Source organism: Apus apus, chromosome 5 (assembly GCF_020740795.1).
Source record: "Apus apus isolate bApuApu2 chromosome 5, bApuApu2.pri.cur, whole genome shotgun sequence".
In the NCBI taxonomy this organism is placed as follows: domain Eukaryota; kingdom Metazoa; phylum Chordata; class Aves; order Apodiformes; family Apodidae; genus Apus; species Apus apus.
In genome coordinates, this window is record NC_067286.1 from 983929 (window position 1) to 1008541 (window position 24613).

The 24613-nt window shown below is 50.8% G+C and overlaps 2 protein-coding genes and 1 long non-coding RNA gene across 5 annotated transcripts in view; 1 reads left to right on the forward strand and 2 right to left on the reverse strand.

Annotated features, from left to right (window-relative positions):
• Window positions 1-1277: 1277 nt before the first annotated feature.
• DEAF1 (DEAF1 transcription factor) lies at window positions 1278-17653 on the reverse strand. Its single transcript, XM_051620552.1, has 13 exons — window positions 16741-17653; window positions 15588-15685; window positions 14098-14227; window positions 13218-13364; window positions 12297-12436; window positions 11533-11598; window positions 10491-10617; window positions 8575-8703; window positions 7703-7831; window positions 5164-5414; window positions 3687-3752; window positions 2518-2607; window positions 1278-1997 (listed from the first exon to the last, which is right to left on the reverse strand). The coding sequence occupies exons 1-13, from the start codon at window positions 17000-17002 to the stop codon at window positions 1893-1895; spliced, it is 1740 nt and encodes a 579-aa protein (XP_051476512.1). The 5' UTR covers window positions 17003-17653; the 3' UTR covers window positions 1278-1892.
• Window positions 17654-17740: 87 nt separating this feature from the next.
• Window positions 17741-24341, forward strand: TMEM80 (transmembrane protein 80). Of its 3 annotated transcripts, none has more exons than XM_051620551.1 (5): window positions 17741-17789; window positions 19959-20134; window positions 21725-21797; window positions 21907-21999; window positions 23172-24341. In XM_051620551.1, exons 3-5 carry the CDS (start codon window positions 21725-21727, stop codon window positions 23375-23377), a joined length of 372 nt encoding a protein of 123 aa, XP_051476511.1. In that variant the 5' UTR covers window positions 17741-17789; window positions 19959-20134; the 3' UTR covers window positions 23378-24341. The 3 variants fall into 3 exon arrangements, with proteins under 3 accessions (XP_051476511.1, XP_051476508.1, XP_051476510.1); XM_051620550.1 differs by having other exon boundaries at window positions 17755-17789; window positions 19959-19975; window positions 21704-21797; XM_051620548.1 differs by having other exon boundaries at window positions 17748-19975; window positions 21704-21797.
• The window catches only part of LOC127385135 (uncharacterized), a 58610-nt gene continuing 52457 nt past the window's right edge, over window positions 18461-24613 (reverse strand). The window contains exon 3 of the long non-coding RNA XR_007889606.1: window positions 18461-18545. This is a non-coding gene — a long non-coding RNA (uncharacterized LOC127385135). The remainder of the gene's footprint in view (window positions 18546-24613) is intronic.

Here is a 24613-nt window from a genome sequence, read left to right on the forward strand (position 1 = left end):
GTCACCCCCTCCTGTGCAGACCCAGAGCAGCACAGGGTGTTGGTCTGAGCCTTAATGGGCACCAGACAGAGGCAAGAAACCTGCAAATGAGCCATGTCACTGTGGGCTCAGTTTAGATTCTCTTCAATTAACTCAGTCTTTAAGCTTTAGAAATCAGGCAATCAGCATTTAACAGTGTGAGAAGAAACGATTAGACATACTGAAGCATCACTCTGGGGAAGCAGGAGTAAGCATTTTGCTATGGAAATGTAAGGACTTGCCTGTTCTGCCCTTCCCAGGAGTATGACACAGGTAATTTCTGTTCCCATCCTGCCTCAGTGTGTGCTTGGCTTTCCATCAGGGAATGGTTTCCTTCAGCAGAGGCCTGGAGGCTGCAGCACCCCCCTCTGCCCCTGCCAACTCCTCACCCTCCCTGGGCTACAGTCCCTGCCTTGCCCCCAAGCTCTGCTCCAGGAGAAAGAGCTTTTCCAGCAAACGGCAAGGAAGAGACATTCACCAAGTGCACCGACCTGCACTGCAGACCTGCCACCCACAAGGAGGAGGGAAGGGACTTGTCAGAACCACTGGCACAAGACTTCAGGGTTTTCCATCATGTTTTGCTCCATTGCTCCTTCCTGCAGCTCTGGGTAGAGTTTTCTCCTTTGAACAGTGTTTGACTCTGGGTTGGGGTCCCCGTCGTGCTGAGGCGACCCCTCTTGGAATACAAGCTGAGCAAGAATCCTCCTCGCCCACCAACACTGGAATGGAGTGAATAACCAGACAGGACAAGTAACTCCTCACAGTTCTATTGCCTGAGGCTACAAAACCCCCAGAGATGTGAGTGTGTCTGCTGAGACTCCTCCAGCCTGGATGTTACTCTTCAAGCACAGATAAAGGTGCCAAATTAGCCTAAATTATTAAAGAAATACATTAAACATTAAACGATTTTCTTGCAATGAATGAAGGAAATCACTTCCTAAAGCTCCTGACCTCTTCAATTAGTGGCTGCTAAATGGCCCTGGCAGGACAGCTCCCTGCTAATACACTCTTTGCTGTGGGTTTGATCTGGCCAGGTGGCCACCACAGCTACAGCCCAGGCCACCACAGGATGAGACCACAGCTCCCCGTGGAGCAACCACATCCCAGTGGCCCCCTGGGATGTGAAGACATGTGTAAGCACAGCTGCAGTGACAGCCCCACTGCAGCCACAAACCCTCCCAGCCACCTGCTGCATTTACCACCATCTACCAGCATCTCAAGGTGCTGCCCTGGGAACTAAACAGCACCAGGGGCCACACTTGTGCTTTCTCTGCATTTTATTTAACAATGTTATTTTTCACTTCTATCCAAATGCAGAAGCTCCAATGTGTTCCAAATTTGTCCAGCACAGACGGAACACAGGGGGGGGGAAAAAAAAAAAAAAAAGACAAACAAAACCCAAGTCCTTCCACTGGCAAATAAAAACCTGCACTGACTTTGTCAAGGCAATTAAATAAACCAAAGTTCTGTTTCTTTTTTCCAACACGAGGTAGGGAGGCACAGGGAGAAGGGCCTGCTGGCAGAGCTCATTGCAGCACCTGCTTTAGACCCACCTCCAGAGGGGTGAGGAGATCCCTGCCATCCACACGGTGGAGGTTCCAGCCTGGCAGAGTCAAGGCTTCCCGCAGCCGAAGGCGGCTGCCAGCAGCTGGGCTGCAGCTGGGAGGGATTCGCTTCTTCCAGATCAGGTTTTCAGTCTCTGTATTATCCCAGGCTCTGGAAGAGGACTGCAGCAGGCAAACGCTGTCACAGTATTAAAAAGTCTTTCAAAAAATGAGTCAGTAGTGAGAAGAGTGTGTCTGGCAAAGGACAGACTGTGGGGGGGGCCGGTCCAGCGGCCGCCCCGGCGCTGCCCAAGGGCTGGGGGAGTGTGCTCAGACTGGGACCTTCTCCATGACACTGTCCGTGACGTGCACCTCGTCAGCCTGCACCGTCACCGTGGGCGACTGGCCACAGACGTGCTGGTGGTCCTTCCAGTCCTGCAGGGAAGAGCAGAGGGAAAGGCCGTGAAGGGATGCGTCAGCCTGCAGAAGCCCTCAAGGCCCCAAGGGAAGCCCTACTGGAGCTGCACAGATGGGCTACAGGTCTCCAGCCCTCGGTCAAACACCACTAACAACAGACAGGAAAGGAGCCACAAGGCGGAGCAGTGCTGGAGGTGGACACAAACTAAGCAGAATGTTGCCTTCTCAACCCCAAAACTGATCCAGGACATCATCAGTTAAGTCATGGAAAAGTTATGAAAACAAAGTCAGAATCTTGACTTAAACCCTCTCCTGAAAGCCAGCACACTACAAGGTAGAGCTTTTGTGATCCTCCTCTTGTGATCCCTGGCCCATAGACCTGCCCCATCCCTTCAGTCCTGCTTGGAGAGAAGCTGTCGGGGAGGGTTCTGGGAGCCAGGGCTGCCTACCTGGGCACAGCTTGTGCTCCAACTGCCCTGCCCAGGCCCTCACCCACTCTCCAGCCAACTGAAGGAGCAGCTCCCAGCCAAGCTCCTACCTTTCGCTGGCAGAACGTGGAGCAGTAGTTGACTTTGTGGCACCCCGTGCACTCGTTCATCGCCTCGCGGCCGCAGTTGGCACAGGACTGCTGTGAGGATGGACAGCAGAGAGACCAGGTCAGAGAGAACAACAGGGAGGTCACCGAGGCTCACGCAGGTGTTGTGACACAACGTGACTCAGGAGACGTGGCAGAGCCCCTGCTCCCCAGCAGATCCTTGACCCAGGCTGCCATGTCCCCAGCAACAGTGCCCAGGCTACGCACGGGCCCTCTGCACCCCAGCTCTGAGGTAATCTCCAAAAAAAACATCACTCCAGTTGCTGCTTTGATGTGGTTTGTAATCCTGGGCATGTCTCAGAGAGGGTCTGAGGAAGGACAACAGCAGGTCTGAGGATGGGACCCTCCAGATTAATCTTTTCCTGGTTTTTTGAGACGAAAAAGGGATCTCTTCCTATGGGCTGGGCAGCCTTGTGCCTTTGCCACTGCATCAGCAGAGAAACAGGAGACAGAGCAGTAACATCAAGGCTGTAACAGGAATGAGGAGTTAAACCTGAAACTGGGGTGAGACAGGATACAAGGGTGAAAAAAAAATCACACCTGGATTTTATAGGATGTTTTTGTGTCTATTGCTTTAATCTTGTACCAGTGACATCAATTAATATAACCTGGATATTTAGGTGGATATCACTGAACTACCACAAAAAGCAGCACTTCACAGAGCACTTTCCAGCTCATTAAATTACTGGCAGATCATTAGCAAGTCAGAGCAGCAGCCTGAGGCTGCCACAGGAAGTTTCTGGGCTGTGAAAGTATCAGGGGTGTCTCAAGTTCCACCAGCTCCTCTCTGAGCACAACCAAACCACCACCCTGGTCAGCACCGAGGTCATCACACTGCCTGCTCACACCTGACCAGCATTAACAGCTGCTGTGACTGAGCTATATTTGTGCTCCTAATGTACAGCCGGAGGGATTCAGGCCACCAAAAAAGGGCTTAAAGCTGCTTGTTTTGGGGATTTGGAACAGCTCTGATTTGTGCTGGAAGGCAAGGTCAGAATACATGGCTCCTGTGACAATAAAAAAGAAAGATAAAAACTCCGGTTCTTTAAATGGAACAAGACAAAGAACAAAAGGCTCTTCAGCCAGAAAACGTTGAGACAGCCCCAGCTCACCTTGATGATGATTTCTGTTTTCCCATCCACATCTTCTGTTTGCTGGAATAACTGGCTCTGGTATTGCTGCAAGGAAAGACACACCAGACCTGTCATGGTCCAGCCAGAGCAGGAGAGGCTCCACATGGAGGGTCCTGGCACCCCAACTGCAGCTACCAGAGGACTGAGGGGAACCTCACTCCTCCCTTCTGAGAGGGGACACTGTGACCTCGTGTGGAGAAGCCTGTGAGCAAATGGTCTCAGGTGACAAAGGGCCAGTTCCACAGCACCTCCTCAGACCTCTCCTTTCAGCCAAGCACTCCTTAAAATCCTTAAGGATGTCAGGAGTACTGGCCTAGGGAAACGGTGTCATGTTTCTAGACTCCTTTTTTGTAAAGAAAAGTGGAAATGCGGATGCCAAAGCATGGGGTGAGCTGGCACTTCAACCTGACTTGAAAACCTTGGCACAGGTAATCCCAGCTCCCACCAGCCTGTGCACAGTGCAGGGCTGAACATGCTCCCTTCCAGTCCCAGAACTGAAATCCTTCCACCAGACTCCCCTTCATCCTCTACAACTGGCTAATCCTGTTCTCCAGGGAAATGGCCAGTGAGAAAGGGAGCAAGAGGAAAGAAATCCAGCCACAGCAGCTCCTCCAGCCCTGCCCTCAGCCCCACAACCTGCTGATGGAACCACAGCCAGGGGGTGAAGAATTCCAGATATTCAGAAACTATGGAGAAGGAAAAGGTGGGATAAGAGAGAGGATCAAATTAGAGACAACCAGATCTTTCACAAAACCAGCTCCAGAAAATAAATAACCTCCCATTCTCAACTGCTTCACTGCTGCTTTGAAGGACACAAACCATTGTTTGCTGACTAGAGCTACGTTTCTTCAATGCCTGACCCTTCCTAGGTTAGTTTCATACTCTCTAGCCCTGAAATGTTCTCATCTTTCTAAAAAAAAGAATTCTGAAGACCCAACTGGGAGCTGAATTAATCTTCCATCTTGTTCCCAAACGGGCTGGGCTCACATACAGAGGCCATTTGAACTAGAGCACTTGTCAGATTTCAACACTGATTATTTTATATTTATACAAAAAACTATTTTAACACATTTCCTGAATATCTATTGTCTTCCAGCAATGTCTTCTGGCACAGAGTTTGGGGAGTTTTGCCACTCTGGAAGTCAATATGATTTATTAAAAGATGGCTTCATGCACACTCAAAAACATGACACTGCCCAAGCACCCTGTAACCTGCTCCCTTGGGCCCTCCTGCAAGGGGCCAACCCTCCCTCACAAGAGACACGGAGCCTTTGCTGCCTCACTCACTCTCTTCCTAGATGTTTTTTCCCTCAATTAATACATCCACTAAACCAAACACTCAGAGGGTAACCCAAGGATCAGAGACACTCAGGCACCAGCAAGGTTCTGCTCTGTCCCTCACTCAGCCAAGAAGGTGCCCTTGGGCTGAGAGCTCTCAGATCCTCAGCAGAATTACCTCTTTCCTCTCCACATCAGCTTGAATTTTGGCCTGTGTGACTGCAGCCTCTCGGAAGGAGGAGCTGGCCTGCTTGGCCTGCTCGATCAGGCTCTTCAGCTGCTGGGCTGTGCTGAGCAAGGAATTGACCATCTCCTCCAGGTACAACCAGCTCCGCTGCTCCGTCACCTCCAGCCCGTTCACCACCGAGGGGGACATGGCCTTGGTGGGGGTGGTGGGGGGCACTGCCAGGGCAGGCAGGGAGGTCAACACTGGATGGAAAGAAAGAAGAAGAAAATTAGGGCAGTTTGTTTCCTTAAACTGGAGGGGTTTGCCTGGTTTTGTTGTTGCTGTGTGGTCTGGTTGCACGTGCTCCAGGAGACCCCAGTGTGAGGAAATTCCATGCAGGCCCAGGAGGCAAACAGTCCCAGTGGGAGCTCAGCTCAAGCAACATTCCCTGCACCAAAGAGGATCTGCCTTTACTTCCTCAAAATGTAACTCTAGCTCCGGTGATAAATACTCACCATCTGCCATAAAATTAAGTCCAAGACATTTACATCTACCAACATCTGTCCTACAAATACGTCTCTAAATTGCTTAATAGGAAAAAAAAAAAAAAAAAAGGGGGCACCACCAGCGCTGGGGCTGTGCAGTCTCATTATGCCAAAAACCTACTACCTCTGGAATTTTCCTCAGGTCTTTAGGCAGGAGTTTCAGGCCGATTCAGCACCCAGAAGCAGCAGGAAGTACTGCAGGCTGAGAGATCACATTCCCTCCTGGACAGCTCTGCACTGTCAAGTGAAGAGCTGTTTGTATTCCAGGCACCAAAAGCCAGGTCACTTCTTTGATTTTAAATTCTGAGTGACACAGTCACACGGTAAGTGCAGGAGCTTTCCAACTGCTGGATGCTTTGGCCATCAGAGAAGCACTGAACAAAAGCTGAGTGTCACTTCAGGAGCCCTGAGCCACTTCAATCCCACATCCCATCCCAAGTCTGCTTCCCTTCCAGAAGCACCACTCTGGCAACCTCCAGCAGCCCTGCCAAGCACAGCTCTTCCCCAGCTCCCAGGGACAGACAATGCTCTGGAGCATTCACAGCCCTGCTGGGCACTGACCACTGCTTGCATTTAAATGCACCATTTAGGGAAGTTCTCCAACAAAACATCACCTGCTTTATTGTCCCTCTCCCATCACAGTCTGGTCTGGGTGTCACCACAGATTCTGGGTTTCCAGTTGTGCTGGTCTGAGCAAAGGGGCTCCACAGAGAAAGGCAGAAACAAGCCCCAGACCTCAGACACAGAACAACTGGGTGCACAGCCCAGCTGAAAACAAACAGATCCTCCACTTAGGAAGTCTTCTGGGCTGCACTTGAGATGGTACTTTACCATTCAGCCATAAATCCTGTCCTGAAAAAATTCAACTGCAAATATTGGCCTGAGCAGCAAGAGGCCAACACACCTTCCTGGGCCAGGCTCAATTCCAGCATTCCACCCACTGCTCTGAATCTCTCTGTGGTAAAGCACCTGCAGGCAAAGACTCTTCCACTGAACACTGAGCATCTTCCAAGACAGGAATTAATTTCAGTGCATTGACACCTGAACCCTTTCCCAGGCCTTTCTGGTACTTTCTCATGCAAGCAGCAAAACCTGCAAGAGCCCAGCCCAGATCTGGAGACAGAAGGGGGCTCAGACCCTGCAGGGACTGTCACGTTCCACCTGGTTCCCGACCTGCAGCCCGGCCAGTTCACATGCAGGTACACACACATTTTAGGCTCAACAGACCTTAATTAAAATAGTAATTTCCACCAATTTGCACATGAACGGTGTAGAACTGTTTGCACTTCGATATGAACGAGATAAACCAGTCCTTTATCAGCAGCTATTTGCAGAAGAACCTTTGCCCCTACAACATTTCCAGCACAGTATTTATCACAGCAGTGGCACTTGAGCACTTATCCAATTGGAATTACTTCCAATCCCCCATTTCAGCATGGGTCTATCAGTCGAGAGAAAGTATTAACTGGTGAAAAAAACCACCATGTTTAATTAGTAAGATCAAGATCTGACTAAGGGTTAAAACCAACAAGATTTCATTCTGGACAGAGCAGGAACACTCTCTGCTGCTCCAAACGAGTAAATAAAAGGTCAGGGCAAGGGGAGAACAGGCTCTGAAAGATTCCAGGCTGCACAAAGGAAAATTCCATGTTTGCCTGATCTTTCCTTGATGCCCGAAAGAACAGGCCCAGGGATCCAGCCCTGCCTGCCTTACAGCACCCCTGTGTCAGTGAGGTCAAGCTCAGAGAAACTTCCCAGAATGGGGAAAATTAAATCAAGAGACAACCAGCATCCTCGGGCAGGAACCAACACACCACAGCTCCCAATAACAGAGTGAAAAACTTCCCAGAGTGGAAAATCTGCTTGTCCAAAGCTTAACAATCACACAACTTGGGAGCAAAGCAGAACAGTTTCTTTTTCTGCCTCCATCTTGGCTGAGAAAGACAATGCAAAAGGAGCCCCAGCAGTGCCAGCTGCACCTCCCATGACACACGGACAGGACGTACCAATCTTGGGATGGGCTGTGGGCAGCGCAGCCTCGGGGAAGGGTGAAATCTGGCAGTTGTCCTGGTAGCTCGGGTAGTGAGGCTCTGGGTGACTGACCCGGCAGGGCTGCTGCACGTTGGTGTCTTGAACTGCACGACAACAACAGTGTTACAAACCCCCAGGAACAGCTGATCTCTAACCCTCCTCTCAACCCTGTTTTGGTTTGGGTTTTTTTACATTTTATATAAGTTCTACGTTCCTCGATAGTCCCAAGGGTTGCAGGAAACAGTAGCACAATCCCACAGGTAGCAAGCAAGGCAACTTTGTACTCCTTCCATCTCCCTCTGACTTTCCTTCCAGAGACCCAAGTTGCTGCTGCTCTCCCTCCTGTACCCTGATCCATTTGCAATACTCACAGGACCCCAGACTCCAGTTCTCAGAGCAGGGTAGTTCCCTCAGCAGGGCTCACAACCCCATGTATAAGTCAAACAAAACCAAAATCAATGTCATGCATTTATGTTTTAATTTATTCTGGCATTTTTCAGCATTTATGCAGCACTTTTTGCATAGTTTCAACCCTCGGCTTTTATTATTATTTTTTAGTAGTATCTTAGGACAAAGGAGGAGTGAAAAAAAGGACAGAGATGACCATAAACCCCTAGAGATCAGCAGAGGTGCTCCTGAGCATCTGGGCACAACTTTTAACTTCTTTTCTGCAGCTGGTAAGACTGCTGAAATGATTCCCCAGGGAGGACAGGGGGTTATGCAGAGTCGCACTGTAAGACCTAGAGAAATAAACCCTTGGTGCATCATTCCAAATGCTTCTGCACAGAACAATGGGCATCCCAACCTATTTTTCCTCAACCCCACCAGATGTCACCTCCAATCTCACCTGTGGCTCCAGTGAAAACATCCCCCTGGGATGGGCTTTCTGAGATGATGGCTGTGGCTTCCACAGTGGAGGCGCGGTCGAAGGTCAGGGCCCCGGAGGTGGTGATTTGCCCAGAGGGGGTCACAGTGACTGCAAATATTAAAGCACTCCCTTAATTAACACTCAGCACAGAGGCCTTTAGCTGCTGATATCCCTGTCCTGAATCACCCAGAGCTCACAGACCAGGAGGTGGCCTGTGCTCACCTGCAGTTGGGTCACACCTCCTTCCAGTACAGCTGGGAATGGGGGTAACAGCCCTGGGGGGCTCCTGAAGGAGCTGCTGGTCTCCTGCAGGCCCCTTTATCCTCAGGGTGTTCTAGGCCAGAATGTTCTCTTGAACACTCCCCCAGTCACCTCCTTTCCAATTATTACTTGGGCAGTAACGTAACACCCACCAGAAAGATCCAGCAGGGTCACAAAACCCGTCAGTTTCTGGCTGATCCTGCTTTGTTACAACTTTGGCAGAGAGTGGTTCTTACTACTTAAATCAACACAAAAAAACCTGTGGATTACAATTAATTCTGTGACAGTCTGGTTAGCTGGGCAATTCTATCTGTCTGTCTGCACTCAGTGACACCACATCCCTGGCCAATGCAAGGAACAAGTCACAAAATCCTTTTGGATGAATAGATCTGAGTGGCTCCAAAATGTTTAAACCCTTTTTTTTAACCAGGATTAACTAACTTGGCACCACTGCTTGGTGAGGGGCTGGTTCTGTGGCTCAGCCAGGGGGATCTCCTCCCAAGCACTAACTCAATTGGAAGACTTCATATTCATGCCTGGTGAAATAATGTGGCTGCTGCTACCAAAACAAGAGGCCTCCTCTGCCCTGGTGCCAGTAGGAGCAAACCCACAACTGCAGAGCACCTCACCTGAATGAAAATATAGTTTAAACCTCTTTGGGGATTAAAAAAAAAAAAAAAAAGACCCCCAAAGCTCTCTAGAATCCTTGTGTGTTTCTCTGCCTGCTGCCACTGCTAATTCAACCCTACTTCTGACTGTTCTTTATTGGGTTTCTGCTGATTCCTCCTCCATTCACTTTGTCCTGTTCCCATCCAGATGGTGGTGAGAGCAGGAGGACACACGAGTGTGGCTGGGAACGTGTGAGCTTGAGGAGCTTGCAAATTAATTTCTGTTCTCACACAGATGGTTCAGCCATCATCAACAGTAAGTAAGAAAGCGTGTCCTGAATCTTAAAGAGAGCAAATTTGCAGATGAAAACATCACCTTCTGCCTCTTTCATTAACGACTTCAAAGCTGTGGGTTTCATTCCAGCTGCTCAGAGCCCACTTCTCTACTATCTCAAGAAATAGCACCAATCTTACTCCACCCCCACCAGCTTCTGAAGGACAAAAACCAAGCTGAGGGCATGGAACAGGGATTCCCAGCAGAGCAGAGAAGGGCCAGTCTTCCCTTCAACCTAATTTTAACCGGAGGAAATTTCTCCACTGTCATTTGTGACTAAGCCACCTGAAACTTGCTATGGATCAAGGCCAGGACTTCACAACTCCCCCTGCCCCACCAGGCTGAGGGAGCAGGGAGAGGGGGCAACATAATCCAGCTCTCAGAACGAAATATGAAGCCTAGGGGATGTAAAAGGTGCTTAAAATCCAGTCTCCTGAAGGTCTAGAGCTGTACTTTTCCCTACTCAGCTTGCAGCCTCAGTGTGGCAACACGGTGCCAGTTTCTACAAAACAGGAAGTGGAATCAGCTCAAGACACCGAGCCAGTAAAACTACCCAAGAAAAAGGAAGTGGCAAAAAATAAAAGACATTTTTCCTCAGCTGACCAGTTCCAAGGAGCCACTGAGGGACATGAAGTATCTAGCCTGGCAGTTCCTCATCTAAAAAGGGAAGTGTTTTTTACCAAAGAACCTACATGTGGTGGCAGCTGTGGCAGGGAGCAGAGTGATGTTTTTGGGACAATCCTTCTTCCCTGGAGTTGCAGGCATTTCATTCTCCTTTTTCCGCCTCTTGTAGGGTACAAAGAGTCGCACTGGGCCACTCTGGGCAACACACACAGGAGAGAAGAGGAAAAGGCATTAGCTGGGGTCTCCTGGGGACTTTGGGTTTACTTCTCAACCTTCCATATGCAGCTAAGGTCAGCACCAAATACACCCATGGAGGGCTGTGGTTTGCAACAACTGACCAAAAAACTTCTACTTTTCCAACCCAAAAGAACTCTATGAAAAAAATATATATAAGTGGGGCTCAGCTCCCTCCGGGGGAAGTGGCACAGATTCAGATCTCTTTCCACTATGATTTAAGGAGCAGAACTGGGCAAATAATTGACTGCTGGTGGAAGAAAAGGGATCAAGGGTGAGGGGAAGACAGGGGACAGTTTCAGGTCTAGGAAATCATCAGTTCATAGCAGAAAAGAAATATAAAAAACTACTTCAAGTCAAGCTAAAGGCTTCTGCTTTCAGGACCTCATTTTTGAAACAAAAAAACCAAACTAACAAACCAAACCCCAAACCAACCACAAGCAGTTTAATATGAGAACATGGATCCCACACAGAGTATTCATTACATCCTTACAAAAACTTTTTTTTCCAGCTCAAAAAAAAAGGTGAAATTTTAGTCAAAAATCTCAAACAGCCTTGAGATCTCCAAAAGGCATTTTATATAAATACATTATTCAAGTAATAATATAATGTATAAATACTTTAGAAAATAAAATAAATAGGAAAAAAAGCATTAACTGTCCCCCATTGTGATGAGGCTGCTCCCCAGCAGTGCCAACAGCTCCTTCCCTCCTGCTCTCACACAGCAACACACGCTGCAGCCACAGCTCTCCTGAACATTCCTAGGACCCTCATGACCTGCTCACCAATGGAATTGTTTTTAAACTAATGGTTGTTGGACTCAATGACCTTCAAGGTCTTTTCCAACCAAGACAATTCCATGATTCTCCAACTCACCAGAGTCATGTCGTCGCAGCAAGCGGCACAAGTGCAAGAGGCAGCGTGAGGGTTTAAAATCCCATCCTGAAAGGAGGAGGTTGCAGGTTCAGCACCAGCCCCAGAAACACCAGGAGCACAGCTGGATTCTGCTAAAAGATTCCAACAGCTTCCAGAGAAATGTACCCATTCCTTCCTAGGAACCCTACGGAGTAACAGAGCAGCTCCCCTGCAGTGTGGTGATGGGTTGAGTGGAGGGGAGGAGAGCGAAGGGAGAACAATTTTCAAATCAAAATCTGTGAAACTGGGACTTGATAAGAGTTTTTTCCCGAGCAGAATTCAACTGCCAGCCTAATGGCAATGCCCAGTTCTCCAAGAGACTCCTGGACATGGGAGGAAATAAAGGACCCAAAGCAAAGCTCCATAAATGGTGCAAGTGAAGAAGGTGTTTGCCAGGCAAACAAGATCAGGCAGATCAGGTTATTGAATCACAGGATCATGGGTGAGGGTTCACTTCTCAATGTCTGCAATCCAGCTCCAGGCTGGCCTTCATCCTCCATGACCCATAATCCCTTTCCAAGCACAACCAAGACTGGTACTGTGCTATTGGAAAACACTCCTAGAAACATCCCTCTCTCAACCCAATCCATACGTTGCTCCCAGGTTGCCCTGTGGCACCACCATAAGCAACTGCAGAAGCTGGGGCACAGCCTGGGCTGCTGCAGCCCCTGCCCTGGCTCCCCCTGCCCTCTCCAGCAGGAAAGAGGGAGCAAACAGAACCTTACATGGATAAGGCACTGCAGGGGCCGCCCAGCGTAGCGGATGCTCCTCTTCCAGTCCTTGCTGCTGGCTCTTCCTGCCATAGCTTCAAATTCCGTGGGGCTGTACCAGTTGTCCCCTTGCTTAATGCACCTGCCACGGCCTCCTGATGGAAAAGACACCTGTGAGTCAACAGTAAGGATCATTTTGCTGCTTTCCCAAAGAAGTAAATACTGGAATTGCCGGACAAAACGGCAGTTGTTCTGCAGCAATCACCAAATCTGACCCCATCTGCTGCAGCTCCTCACTCTGGGGTAACCAGGACCATTTATTATCTTGGCTGTGACAACGACTGGGCATGTTTAGAGAGCTCCAGCTTTGGGGCTCACTGGTGCAGCAAAAAGCTAGGACAAAAACTACTCATCCACCAGAGGGGTAAGTAATTTAAGCCTTTCCTTAATAAGCACTGAAATTTCTAATCCTTCTGGTTGGGAAGACAACTCTCTAGCCATGGAGCAAGTGCTGTGCAGTCAGGCTGGCAATTCCTGCTGCTGCTCCTTCAGTTTCCCACAGAGAGAAAAGAGATGGGGGGGGGGGGATAAGGCAGCTAAGAAGTCCCATCAGGGGACAAGCTCCATTTCCCATTCCAGCAGGGATTCTTTAGAGCTTTGTAGAAACACGGGGGTGTGTCTGCTTCTCAGACAAAAAGAATGTTAGAAGAGTCAACTTATTAGCAGGGAGACCCACTGCACAGCAGCCTCTGTCTTCATAGACTCAAGAAAAAATGTTAAAAAGCCCCAGAAGAAAAGAGCAAAACTGAGAAGAACAGTAATATCAAAAGGGACTAGGCTGGCTAGGAAATAATCTTTTTTTAACTCTCAATTGGACCTTAAAAGTAGCCTGTGAAGAAGGAGCCCTCCCAGTTCCTCACCCAAGGTGGCAGATACCTGATCCAAGCCTGTTTTTATACAGAATCCCACTGATGTTCCGACACCTCACTGGGAGCTCGTTCTCATACACCGAGGGGTCCCAGTTATACTTGGTTCCAGTTTTTTCTTGGACGGTTGTTAAAGGGGTAGGAGGAGACTGCGGCCCTTTGGAGAAAAGAAAAGAAAGGTGACAGCAACCAAAACACTCTGGCTACACCCTCACGCCCTCGGCTCGGCTGGGGCAAGTGCCAAGTAAAAGACACGGAAGAAAGAGAAGAAACTACTCGTGAAAAGAAGGGCAGGAAAGAGGCTTTAATAGGGCATGAAACGCTGGCGGGATCTTCCCCCTTCCCAGAGGCTGAAGGGTCGCGGTGCCGCCTGGTGGGCAGAAAGGAAAGTGCCAAGCAGCCGTGAGCAACAGACCCCGGCAGCCAAGACACAACAGCTATCGCGATATTCCACACCGGCAAGCGGCCTGAACGGAGGTACAACTAGATTCGGGCCCCCTTTAAAAAGAAGCCATGTGCAGAACTAGCAGACTGGTACTTTTATGATCGATATTAAGTTGATTCACCTGCCTTGGAGGGTGGGATCGGTGTAGGCAAGGGCAGCAGGGCAAGATCTTTCAAGAAGCTGATTTATTTGCAAGGGTTAGGGCAAACAGTAAGAAAACTAAATCTATTTCTGACAGAAAATAAATAAATAAATAAATAGATCTGAAGTATTCCTCTACTCCCCAGCAATACAAGTCCCACAGCCTGAAGAGGGGACAAACCATCCTTACAAGGCCACTATGTAATGTTGTGCACATCATGGTTTGTATTCCTAACAGCACAACTGGGGGAAAAAAGCCACCCCCTCCGGGAGAGTGACACTGCAAAACCAGACTGCCCTGTACCTGGTGTGAGAGGTGCTGAGGGCCCCTTCAGCCCCGTGGTTTCTACAATGCTGCCGTCGGTGTGAACCACGATGAGAGTGGCCTTTTCAGGATTCAAGCTGTCCCCGATCTGGAGGGCCGTTCTCCCAGACTATAAAAGAAACAAAAGAGTCTAAATGGATGGAGTTACAGTAGCAATGCATTTTAGTATTCCCTCCCAAACCTTCTCAGAGGGACCCCACAGCACCACTCACAAAGCACACCAGGCTGCCACTTCCCCTCAGGCTGCTCAAATCCCCTCAGTAAAATGTGGGATGGGGAGGAGAAAATCCACCTAAAACCACCATGGGTCGAGACAAGGGCAGGGAGGCTTCACTGAGCAGTCACGGTCATGGGCAAAACAGGCTCAACTAGGGGGAAAAAGTATCAACTTAACTGATCACGGATCAGATGCAAACAAGAGAGGAAACAAAGACCAGAGCTTAAAACCCTCACCCCACCCCTCTCTTCCCCTTCTTCCAGGGCCCAAACGACTTCACTCCCGATTTCTCTAACTCCTCCCCCAGCGGCGCAGGGGGGCAGGGAACGGGGTTTTACAGCCAGTTCGTTCTTTTCTGACGCTCCTTTCTCCTCAGGAGGATGCTCCTCACGGCCTTCCCCCGCTCCAGCGCGGGGTCCCTCCCACGGGAGAAAGTCCTTCACGAACCTCTCTGCCACGAGTCCCTCCCAGGAGGTGCAGTCCCTCGGGAGCTGCTCCAGCACAGGCTGCCCACAGAGCCACAGGCTGCTTCGGGAAGAGTCACCTCCCCTGGCGCGGGGTCCTCCACGGCTGCAGGTCCACATCTGCTCCCCCGTGGTCCCTCACGGGCTGTTCCATCGTGCTGCTCCACGGGTTGCATGGGGACAACCCACCATCTCCCCACCGGCGGCAGGAACCTCCGTCTCGGGGCACCTTCCCTCGCCTCTTTCCTCACCGCCTTTGGGATCTCCGCCTTCCTCTCACCTCCCCTCTCGCCCCGAGGTCTTTCAGCAGCTCCTTTCCCCTTCTTGAATATGTTAATTGCAGAGGCGCGTCCATTGTCGCTGATGGGCTCAGCCTGGGCCAGAGGCGGGGCTGGATTTTTTGAGCCGGGGGGGGAGTTTTCAGCAGCTTCTCATAGGAGCCGCCCCCGGGGGTCCCTCCCCCAGCTGCACCGACCCCCGCACATGGGGGTTGGTTGGTGAGATTTCAACCAACCAAATTCAAAGGTTACACGTCGCAGGTCATCAGCTCCGTTACACACGAGTGGAAAGGTGAAAAAAACAGACACCACCCAAAAACTCTTCAAGTGATTAAAAAAAAAAACCCAAACCGTACGTCCCCCGGCTGATGGTTTTGCGGCTTATAAACCTGCACGCTGCAATCAAGACACATCTTTGGCCTCAGTACAGCTCCAACACAAACAGCTCTTCGTTGACGCTGGAAGTACACAGGGCTCTGCGAAGGCCCCCGGATGAAAGGGCAGACTTACCAGCACATGCCCTGAGATTGAAGCTGCATTTGCCACAGAAGTAGTGAAAACGTTGTCTGCAGAGGCACCAACGTTGGCCACGGTCACCGTGGTGACTTCTGAAACGTAAAACAGACGTGAAGTCAATGTTGTGCTGCAGCCCAGGGAGCCTGACAAGCAGCTACACAGCAATAAAAAAAAAAACCAAAACCTGCAGAACCTTCTTCCTCCCTCTTCAAAATTAATCTTATTTTTCCCGACACCTTTAAGTGCCATTAAGCGTCAAAAAGTCATTCTGACTTTTACTGTGGCTTGGGGATGAACATGCTTTAACCTCCTTGAGACCTCAACAGTCGTTATCAGCATGGGATGAACTAAGGGGAAAACTTATATTGCACTTGTACTAAAAAAAACAAATCTGTGATGCTCTTTATTAAAAAAAAAAAAAAAAAAGCTGACTGGCAAGGAAACAACTGACTCCCCCTCTGCTATATATTGATTTCTGTGTTGCCACACAGGGTGCAGTTAAAGACTGCCCAAACTTCCAGCCAAACGTCCCTAACATGTATATTTGACTCTCTCCCTAAAACTGGAGGTTTTTCAGTGCCACACACGGGGCAAAGAGTGAAAAACAACAAAGCCCTGCGGCTGACGATACCGATCTAGCTCCGAAGGGCCCTGAAACGCTGCTCAGCAGCGCTTCTCTCCAGAGCCTGCCAGGGCACCGGGCTCAGGGGCACGGGCTGAGAGCCACGTTAGGACGCAGGAAGGCACCTCCTGCGTGTTTTACTTCAAGGTTACGTCGTGTGGAGGAGCGTGTGTAGTGCCCAAGCGCCTGCGAGCAAAGCTGCGAGCTGCCCTGTCCCCGCGGCAGCCCCTGAGGTAAAACGACGTGGCGGGAAGGCGGGAAGGCTGTGAGGGGAGCCCCGGGCGGGGCTGCCGGCGGGCACGGGGGCCGCTGTGGGGCCGGGAGCTGCTACCGGCGGGCAGGAGCTGCGGGCAGGAGCTGCCACCGCGGGCAGGAGCTGCGGGCAGAGCTGCCACGGGCGGGCAGAGCTGCGGGCAGAGCTGCGGGCAGAGCTGCGGGCAGAGCTGCCGGGCGGGCGGGCAGGCGCTGCCGGGCTGAGGCGCCGGCGCTGAGGGAGCGGCGCATGCGCGCTCCGCCCGCCCTGACCTGCGAAGGCGGTGGCGGCCTCGTCGGCGCTGGGCAGCGGCTCGGCTCCCATCGCGATGTGCTCGGCCCCTGCCGCCATCACCGTCACCGCCGTCACTCGCGCCGCCGCCTCCTCCTCCTCCTCCTCGGGCTCCGCCTCCGGGGCCGCCTCTCGCGGCGGCTGCTGCTCTTGCTGGGGTCCTTCCGCGGCCGCCGCGGCCGCCGCCGCCGCAGCCGCCTCCGCCAAGCCCAGCTGCTTCGCCGCCGACTCGGCGTCCTCCATCCGAGGCGGCCGGCGGGCGGGGACAGCCGAGCCGCCCCGAGCGGGCCCCAACGCCCGCCGCCCCCCGCCCCGACCGCCGCTGGGGAGGGGGCCGCGAGGTGTGTGGCGAGAGACGGGGGCGGGGGGTCGCTCCGGGGTCACTCGAGCGCTTTGCGGCGGGCGGCCGAGCGGTGCCGAACTCGCCCGAGCGTTTCCGAACGTTTGTTTCCCCGAGCGCTTCCGAGCCGCTTCCGATGAAGCCCGAACTGTCCCGAGTCTCTCCAGGCCGCCTCCGAAGGCCGGCGATGGCTCCCGACGCGCGGGCCCGCGTTTCCCGCCGGCCGGCCAATCCCGAGGCGGGACGCAGCCGAGCCCGGCCGAGTCCGTGGAAGCGCGGCCCGAAGCGATACCTGACAGAGATCGGGGCGGGGGGGAAACCCGAGCCCGCCCGAACAGGGCCGAGTCCCCGAGTGGTCCGGCCCAAAGGGTCGAAGAATCCCGAGTCCGCTCGAGTCTTTTCCGATCGCGCCCGAAGGCGGGTGAAGCGGGCGCGAGGAGAGCCGAGCTGAGCCGAGTCCTCTCCGATCGCACCCGAATTCCCCTTCGTCGGCCCGAACGGAGAGGCCCGAACGGGCGAGCGCCCGAATCCGCCCGAAAGCGACCGAACCGGGCCGAGCGCTCCGATCGCACCCGAAGGCAGAGGGGGCGGGGGCAGGGCGGCCAGCTCCGCCCACTCGCGGCGCAAAGGCCGCCGGGATGCTGGAGGACCGGCGGGGGCGGACAGACAAGATGGCGGCGGGGAGGCGAGGTGAGCGGCGCGTTGCCATCGATACCGACACCCCGTGTCCCCGCGGGGCGGCGGGGCCTGCTTCCCCGCCGCGCTACAGGGTTCCCTTCCGCCGCTCCAGGCGGGGGGGCACGGGGAGAGCGAGGCGGGGGTCGAGGTCGAGCTAGGCCTCGGCGCCGGTCCCAGCCCCGTAGGTATATCGCGACAGTCCCGACACGCGGAGGCCAATCCCGTCAGCTGCGGGCCCAGTGTCAGGGCGATCAGGGGCCGTGCGGGCTGAGGAGCACCTTTATCCACAGGCGGGTCGCCTCCCTGACTGACAGCCCTTTCCGATTCAAGCCTTTCTTTCAAATGATGAACCGCTGGGATTTAGATATTTTAAAAATAAAATCATCAGCGTGGTCAAAATTACTAATTTCTGCTTTTTTCAAAGAGGTCAAAGGTTTCCCCCCCCAAAAAAAAAAATAAATATTAAAAATAAATGCAGCCCTAGGTAGATAAAGCTGGGTTTGAAAAGTTTGGCTTGAACAAGGAACCAAGTCCCTTTCTGAGCAGACGTCCCCAGCAGTGAGGCACCCGCAGGGTGCTGGGGTTCGCAGCCTGAAATGGTAGATAATACATGTTTTAGATACAATTACCACTCACCCGCAGTGTCGCTGTCACAGGTTCAATGTGGAGCCCGCGTGAAATGTCCCCGGCCGGGCAGGGGGAGGCAGCACCTTCTCAATCATAGCGGCTGTCAAACCCGTCCTGCAGGAATGTGGGCAGTGCCCTCTTCTGGAAAACGATTAAAAAAAAAAAAAAAGAGTTTAAAACTGGGGAATTGGCCTGAACTGGAAAGCTGAACCATTCCAATGACACCACTGGCACCACGGCAGCCAGGAGGCTCTGCTGGTTGTGTCTGGTTCTACAGAAAAAGTCCCATATCTGGACACTTCTTGTGGAATAATAACAAGTCTGCACATGCAGCTGTGGTATTTCAATTTTAACATCCTGCCCCACTGTCTAAATTAGCTTTAAAATGGAGGCATCTCCTTATTGCTGGCCAAGAAAGGAAGCACATCACCTCGGCGTGAGGTGTTACTTTCCCATGAGGTTTATACTTGGGTGTAAAGACAACCAGTCTGTAGCCACCAGTCACAGGGTGTCTAATGAAACCTGTAACTCACAGGAGCCTGAAGTCCCTCTACAGAGAGGGCAGAGGAGATGAAGCATGTCCAGGAGGCATTTCCCATCACGGGGAGCATGAATCACCTCAAATTGCATTGCCTATTTCCACTGCGTTCCCAATTGGAACCTTAATTAGGTGCCTGAAGGTAGTGGGGATTAATTTGGGCCCAACTGGATAAACCTACTGCTGGGTGATGAGGACATGAACCTCATGAAGCTCAAGGATGGTGAGGTGAGGGTGTCCCACTGATTTGTGGTAACAAGGAGGTGGATCAAACAGCCTTTCACAGGCAGTTCTGGTCCCTGTGGAACAGAGGACTTAGCTTTTCAATTCCTCACGTGCCCAAGAGAGGCTGAGAATATCACTGAGTGCCTTCAGAGCTGCCTGGGTGGGTCAGTTGCCATCACGTTGCACAGGAATGTTGTTTGCATTTAAAAAAAATAAATGTTAATTTATAGAAAATGCTTGGTATGATTTCTGCAGGTGATCAGAACATCTTAAGGTTTGACAGAGAATGACTTTGCTTTTGAAGGGAACCAGTTTGGAGGGATGTTGTTTACAGGAAGCAGGGAGCCCTGTGCTCTAGGTGGATGTTTTCTCACACTTTAAAAACAAGTGGTGCCTTCTGGTTTATTCTGCACATACATGTTTCCCTTGTTGCTGCATAGTTAGAGGGGATGAAGTGTCATCTACTGTCAGAGGACAGGATAAACAAGTTCCAGGTAATGCCTGTGTACTTCTTTCTGCTTTGAAAGCAGATGGTTCCTCAGTGAAAGTGACTTTTCACAGCAGGGATTTCTCCCAAATTACTGCAGAATTCAGGTATTTGGAAAAAAGTTATTTTTGGAACCTGAACTGCATGAGCTGAGAAACCATCAAGTCTTCCAGTGAACTGAGAAAAACATTTCTATAAGCATGCTTGACTGCTGTAGTAAAATCAGCTTTTTGAATGTTTCTGCTGCACTTTCAGGAAATGTTTAGACTGATTTTCTTTTTCTTTTCTCCTCCTCAATGGAAAGGAAGAACTCCATCAGTTGTATCCTTTGGGTGCCTTTCATCCCTCACGTGTGGGAACCTCCAGGGAGACTGGTTGAAATGCATTCCCCATCTTCCTCCTAATCCAGCTGCACAGGGCCATCCTTGGGTTCTCCTTTGAGTTTTCCATCATCAGCACCACCCACAGGAAGCAGACCTGGTAAAACTTTTCTTCAAGGGAAGATGTTTTTGCAGCCCTAGCTGGGGTTGAGCTGTGATTTTGCCCTCTTTGGCCCCAAATCATGCCCAAACCCCTTGAGCCCACCTGCAGTCCCTACAGGGGGCTGGCAGCCACCATTTATGATCAGATAACTCTGATTTCCTTAGGAAGCAAGGCTAAGAACTGGATTTGTGGGCTGATGGACACAAGCCCCGTGCAGCAGAGCTCCCAGACAGTGACACAGCCAACAAGAGGCAGTAAAAGCAGCTTTCCTCTTCTCTCCTGTTAATTCACCCTACCTTTACTTCTGCCAAGATCTAAGTCACCTCCTGAGAGGAGACACCCTCAGCTTCCAACATTTCCATGCTCAGAACCTATCTAGTAATTCTTTGCTCCACCTTCCTTCAACTGGAAAAACACAAAAACCTGGTTCTGTTTTAATAAAATGAGCTGCTCTGGGAACGGGAACAGATCCAGTGCCTGTGGGTGGTGCTGCCTTCAGAAACTGGATGGGCAGTTCCTGCACAAGGTGCCTGGGATGAAGTCCCTGCTTGGAGACATTCAGGAGCAGAGAAGGGAGAATAAAGAGCATTTTGAGTAGAGAAAGACAGATGGGGTGGTGATGAAATCCGCACCAATAAATTCCTTGTTGAGATTAAATTGTATTGTTTAAAGCTAAGAACACTGTCATATGGTTGTCAGAAACTTATCTGAATGGGCAAACTTTCTGGATTCCTGGAGCCACTTTGCAGCTTCTCCAGGTGGTGGTGAGCCCCAAGCCATCCTACTCATGTCTTGTACTACTAATGTGCTGCTGTGCCTGAAGAGAAAATGATTCCTTCAGTGTGTCTGTACCTGCCATATAGGAATCATGCCCATCCCTGGACAGAGGGGTGCTCTTGAACACCTCTCACTGGGAGATACCTCCTATAAATTCAGCATTTCACCTCCTCTTGCAGTCAGAGAGGGAGCTGGCAGTTTTACACACACAGACAGACAAATAACTAATAATCACTAAATACTATCTCAGTTTACTGAGCAGTGAATTAGGGAAGCCTGTTTCTTCAGAATTTACATCTCAAAGTGGAGCTCGTGGCCTCTCTCTGGCAGGTAGGAGCTCAGCTTTCAGACTTCCCATTGTGTGGGCAGGAACAGGGCCTGTCTGCTTCTCAGGGCCACCTGCTTCCCAACACTGGCAGGCCTGGGATGGACCAGAGGCTGCCAACCCTCACCAGTGTGCTCAGAGCTGATTGAACAGGTAGAGAAGTTGTTTGGGAAATGTGCTCATGCAGCCCCCCCTCATTTCCTTAGACTAATGAATCAAATATAGATCTATTTAAAGGAACTAAAACCAAAAGTGAAACAGCAAGCTTTTAGCCTAACTGGGAGTCTTTGCAATCTCCAGTTACTTTCTGAGCCCCACCCAGCAGGCCAGTCATGGCTGAAGCACTCAGTGCAAGAAAAGGCAGGGCAGTGTCTGGAGGTTGCTGGAAAGGGGGGCAGAGAGGGGGATGTTATGAAGTGAATCCCACCTCATTGCTCTGAGAAATCCTTGACAAGAGTTTTCAGCTGTCATCTGTTCCTTTACAGATGCTCTTCTACATAAATGGGGTCTATTACATCTTCTACTTCTTGGCCACTCTGGCAATGATTGTTTATAAAAGTAAGTCACAGGTATCTGACACAGGAGCAGCTCTCTGCTTGTGCCCTGCTGTGTTTCTCGATGCCCCTGCTGAATTTTCCTGGCTTATTTACACTGTGTTATTCCACAGGTCAAGTTTTCAGTTATCCAGATGATTTCTTGGCTCCTGATCTTGTCCTGCTTTTCCTGATGGCCATTCTTGAGGTGCTCCAGCTATACTTGGGTATGTCATGTGATCACTGTGCCTTTTCAGTGGGATATAATCAATAATTCTGAAATCAAGTGCATGTCAAAACCTGCCAGTTTAGCAGACTAGCAGGTATTTGGAGACTGTTGTTCCTTTATGTCCTTAAATTGTATGTGGCTGATCAATAGATTTGGCCACAGAATTTGCTTCCATATGAAAAATAATCTATTAAAAAAACCCCAGTAACTGGGCTCCCAGAAAGCAATGGAACTGGGACAGCTGGAATGCTGCACACAAGTGAGTGTGACTGGGGAGAAGGAAGATGTTGGAACACAGAGATTTCCATTCACTGAGGTGATACAGCTCCTTCCAGCTGTTCCAGCAACACACACCTGTAAACAACTGGCCACTTCCAACAACTTCATTTCACTAAGAACAGCATCAGGGGCCTCCTGACCCCTGTCTAGAGCTTGCTGAAACTTCCTGGAGTCCTTTTTTAAAAAACAAGTTCCTGTGAAAATCTGTGCTCGATATTCCCAAGACATTTAAGCAACATGGGTCTCTGTTGAATTGAGCTGCCTTGCTGCAGGGGGGAACTGAGCCTGCTGCCCTCCAGCTCTCTGCCTGTGTTTGCTTGGAGCCTGCTGGATGAATCAGGAAGTGAGCTTCAAGTCTGATGTAGTTAAAGAGCAAAATAAGACTAGACTGGAAAGAAGATACGAGGAGGAGATAAGTGCAGCTTCTCCACAGGGATAGTAATTTGAAATAGGAATAGATCAGCAGGGGATAAAGAAGGTTCTATATTGTGTAAGATCTAAAATCAGGATTGGGTGCTCCTGGATGTGCACTGCAGTCACCAGGTGGTCATGCTCAGTGAGGGCTGTGGGGAGGTTTGGTGGTTGACTGAGAAGCTGGGTGATCAACATGGTGGCAGCTTCAGAGCTGACTGTAGTAAGAAGAGGCAGGTGGGGTGGCTGGGCATCAAGGATTGCTCTTTAGATTAACTTCAGTCAGCAAGAAGTAGCTTGTCCATTGGCATTGGGATTTGTTCTTCCATCTCCTGGCAGAGCCTTGATTCAGGCCAGTGTCCCAGTGCATTCTGGGCTGTAAGAACTGGAGCCTTTTTGAACAGGAGCACTGGAGGCTTATGGCTTGTGACACTGTCCGAAGCAATCCAAGGCTCCTGGCAGCTTTCTGTTTCCTTCGAGGTTCAAAGGGCAACCTGACAGAAGAGGAGGCACCCCTGGGGCTCAGTGTGGCCATCACGGTGGGAAGTGTGCTGCTGTCTGTGTACTTCCTGGTGTGGCAAACCTACGTGCTGCGGGCAGACGTCATCATCAACGCTCTTCTGCTCTTCGCTCACGCGCTGGAGGCAGCACTGAAGGTCGTCGCCATTGCTGCCTTCATCAGCTAAACCCTGGCAGCTTCCAGCCCCTTTTCCACACATTTCTTCTATACAAGAGTGGCTTTATATTTCAAACATTTCCTTCTTTTGCGTATAAAAACCTAGTACTGCTTTCCCCTGCTCCAAATGCAGGTCATGAGGAGCAGAGATCTCCCTGAATGGCAGGGGAAAGATCCCGTCTAGCAGCGGAGTCACCGTCTCGTCAGTCAGCTTCTTCATGGGCCAGAGGTGTTCAGCAAAACCTCTGTAATGCTCTGGTATCATCAGGGGTCAACAGGAAAGGCTCGTTCCCACACAAGAGAAGGCAATGCCTCGTGGAGCTCCCTGCTGCTGAGCTGACAGCAGCTTTCACAGCAGAGCAGAACATTCAGCCCCAGGGACACAGAAAGGAACCAGGGCAATGTCCTACGGACTTGTTTCTGCCTCCCCACACACCCCTTCGTGTTGGAGGGCACAGTTTCTCTTCTGCTCTCATTAGTCCTTTCAGACCTCAGTGGTAATTTCCCTGACTTTAGTAGGGCAGAACCTGATTTATCCCAGTGGGAAAGAGTGGAATTGAGTTTTGTGCCAACCCAGAGAGCTGAGGCACAGGATCTGGGCAGCCAGCTCTGCCTGACACAGAGGCCAAAGGCAGTAGTGAGAGAGCAGTTGTTGAAAAAGGATGGCCTTAAGATAAGCATCAACATACACCATTCACTCACCCTTCTGTCCTATTTCCAGCAAAGTGCTGTCAGGTGTATTTCTATTTGGTGTTAGATGTGTTTATTTCTATGATTTCACAAAAACTACATTCAGGCCTTGTCTTTCAAATGAGGAACTGTGTGCAATGTCAGGGGTTTTTTACTGTGTCAAAAATACTTACTAATGTAAAGCTTAGGCAGTTTGTGGGGCTTTTGTACAGGCAGGCTTTATAAGCAGAATTTCCTATTTTTGTATTTATTTATTCAAATAAATAATGTTTTAGATCTAAGAAGTGTTTGAAGTGCAGAGCATCTTGCTGAAATCCAAGGCTGCAGCTCAGCTACACAAAGGCAGAGTCGGGCGAGCCTGGCTGTGTGCAGCAAGACTGCTGATGCTGCTGCCCTACACAGGCCATTCTCCTGCACTGGGAAAGGGTGCCCAAGCCCTGTGCTGATTTGCACTCAGCAGGGGCTGAAAATGCAGTGGTGCAGGTTCTGCTTGACCTCAGCCGTGCTGCTGTTTGATCCCCGTGGGGGTAAAGGGAACAAAAGATGCAGAAAGTCC

Excerpts from the sequence above, each read along its gene's own strand:
- DEAF1 (XM_051620552.1), bottom strand. The coding sequence starts at position 17,002 with ATGGAGGACGCCGAGTCGGCGGCGAAGCAGCTGGGCTTGGCGGAGGCG. Across the intron at positions 11,599-12,296 it reads CCCTGCAGTGCCTTATCCAT|GATGGGATTTTAAACCCTCA; the intron begins GTAAGGTTCTGT and ends TCCTCCTTTCAG. Across the intron at positions 10,618-11,532 it reads GCTGCGACGACATGACTCTG|AGTGGCCCAGTGCGACTCTT; the intron begins GTGAGTTGGAGA and ends TGTGTTGCCCAG.
- TMEM80 (XM_051620548.1), top strand. The coding sequence starts at position 19,889 with ATGTTTCTGCTGCACTTTCAGGAAATGTTTAGACTGATTTTCTTTTTC. Across the intron at positions 19,976-21,703 it reads AAGGAAGAACTCCATCAGTT|CTGTCATCTGTTCCTTTACA; the intron begins GTATCCTTTGGG and ends AAGAGTTTTCAG. Across the intron at positions 21,798-21,906 it reads GGCAATGATTGTTTATAAAA|GTCAAGTTTTCAGTTATCCA; the intron begins GTAAGTCACAGG and ends GTTATTCCACAG.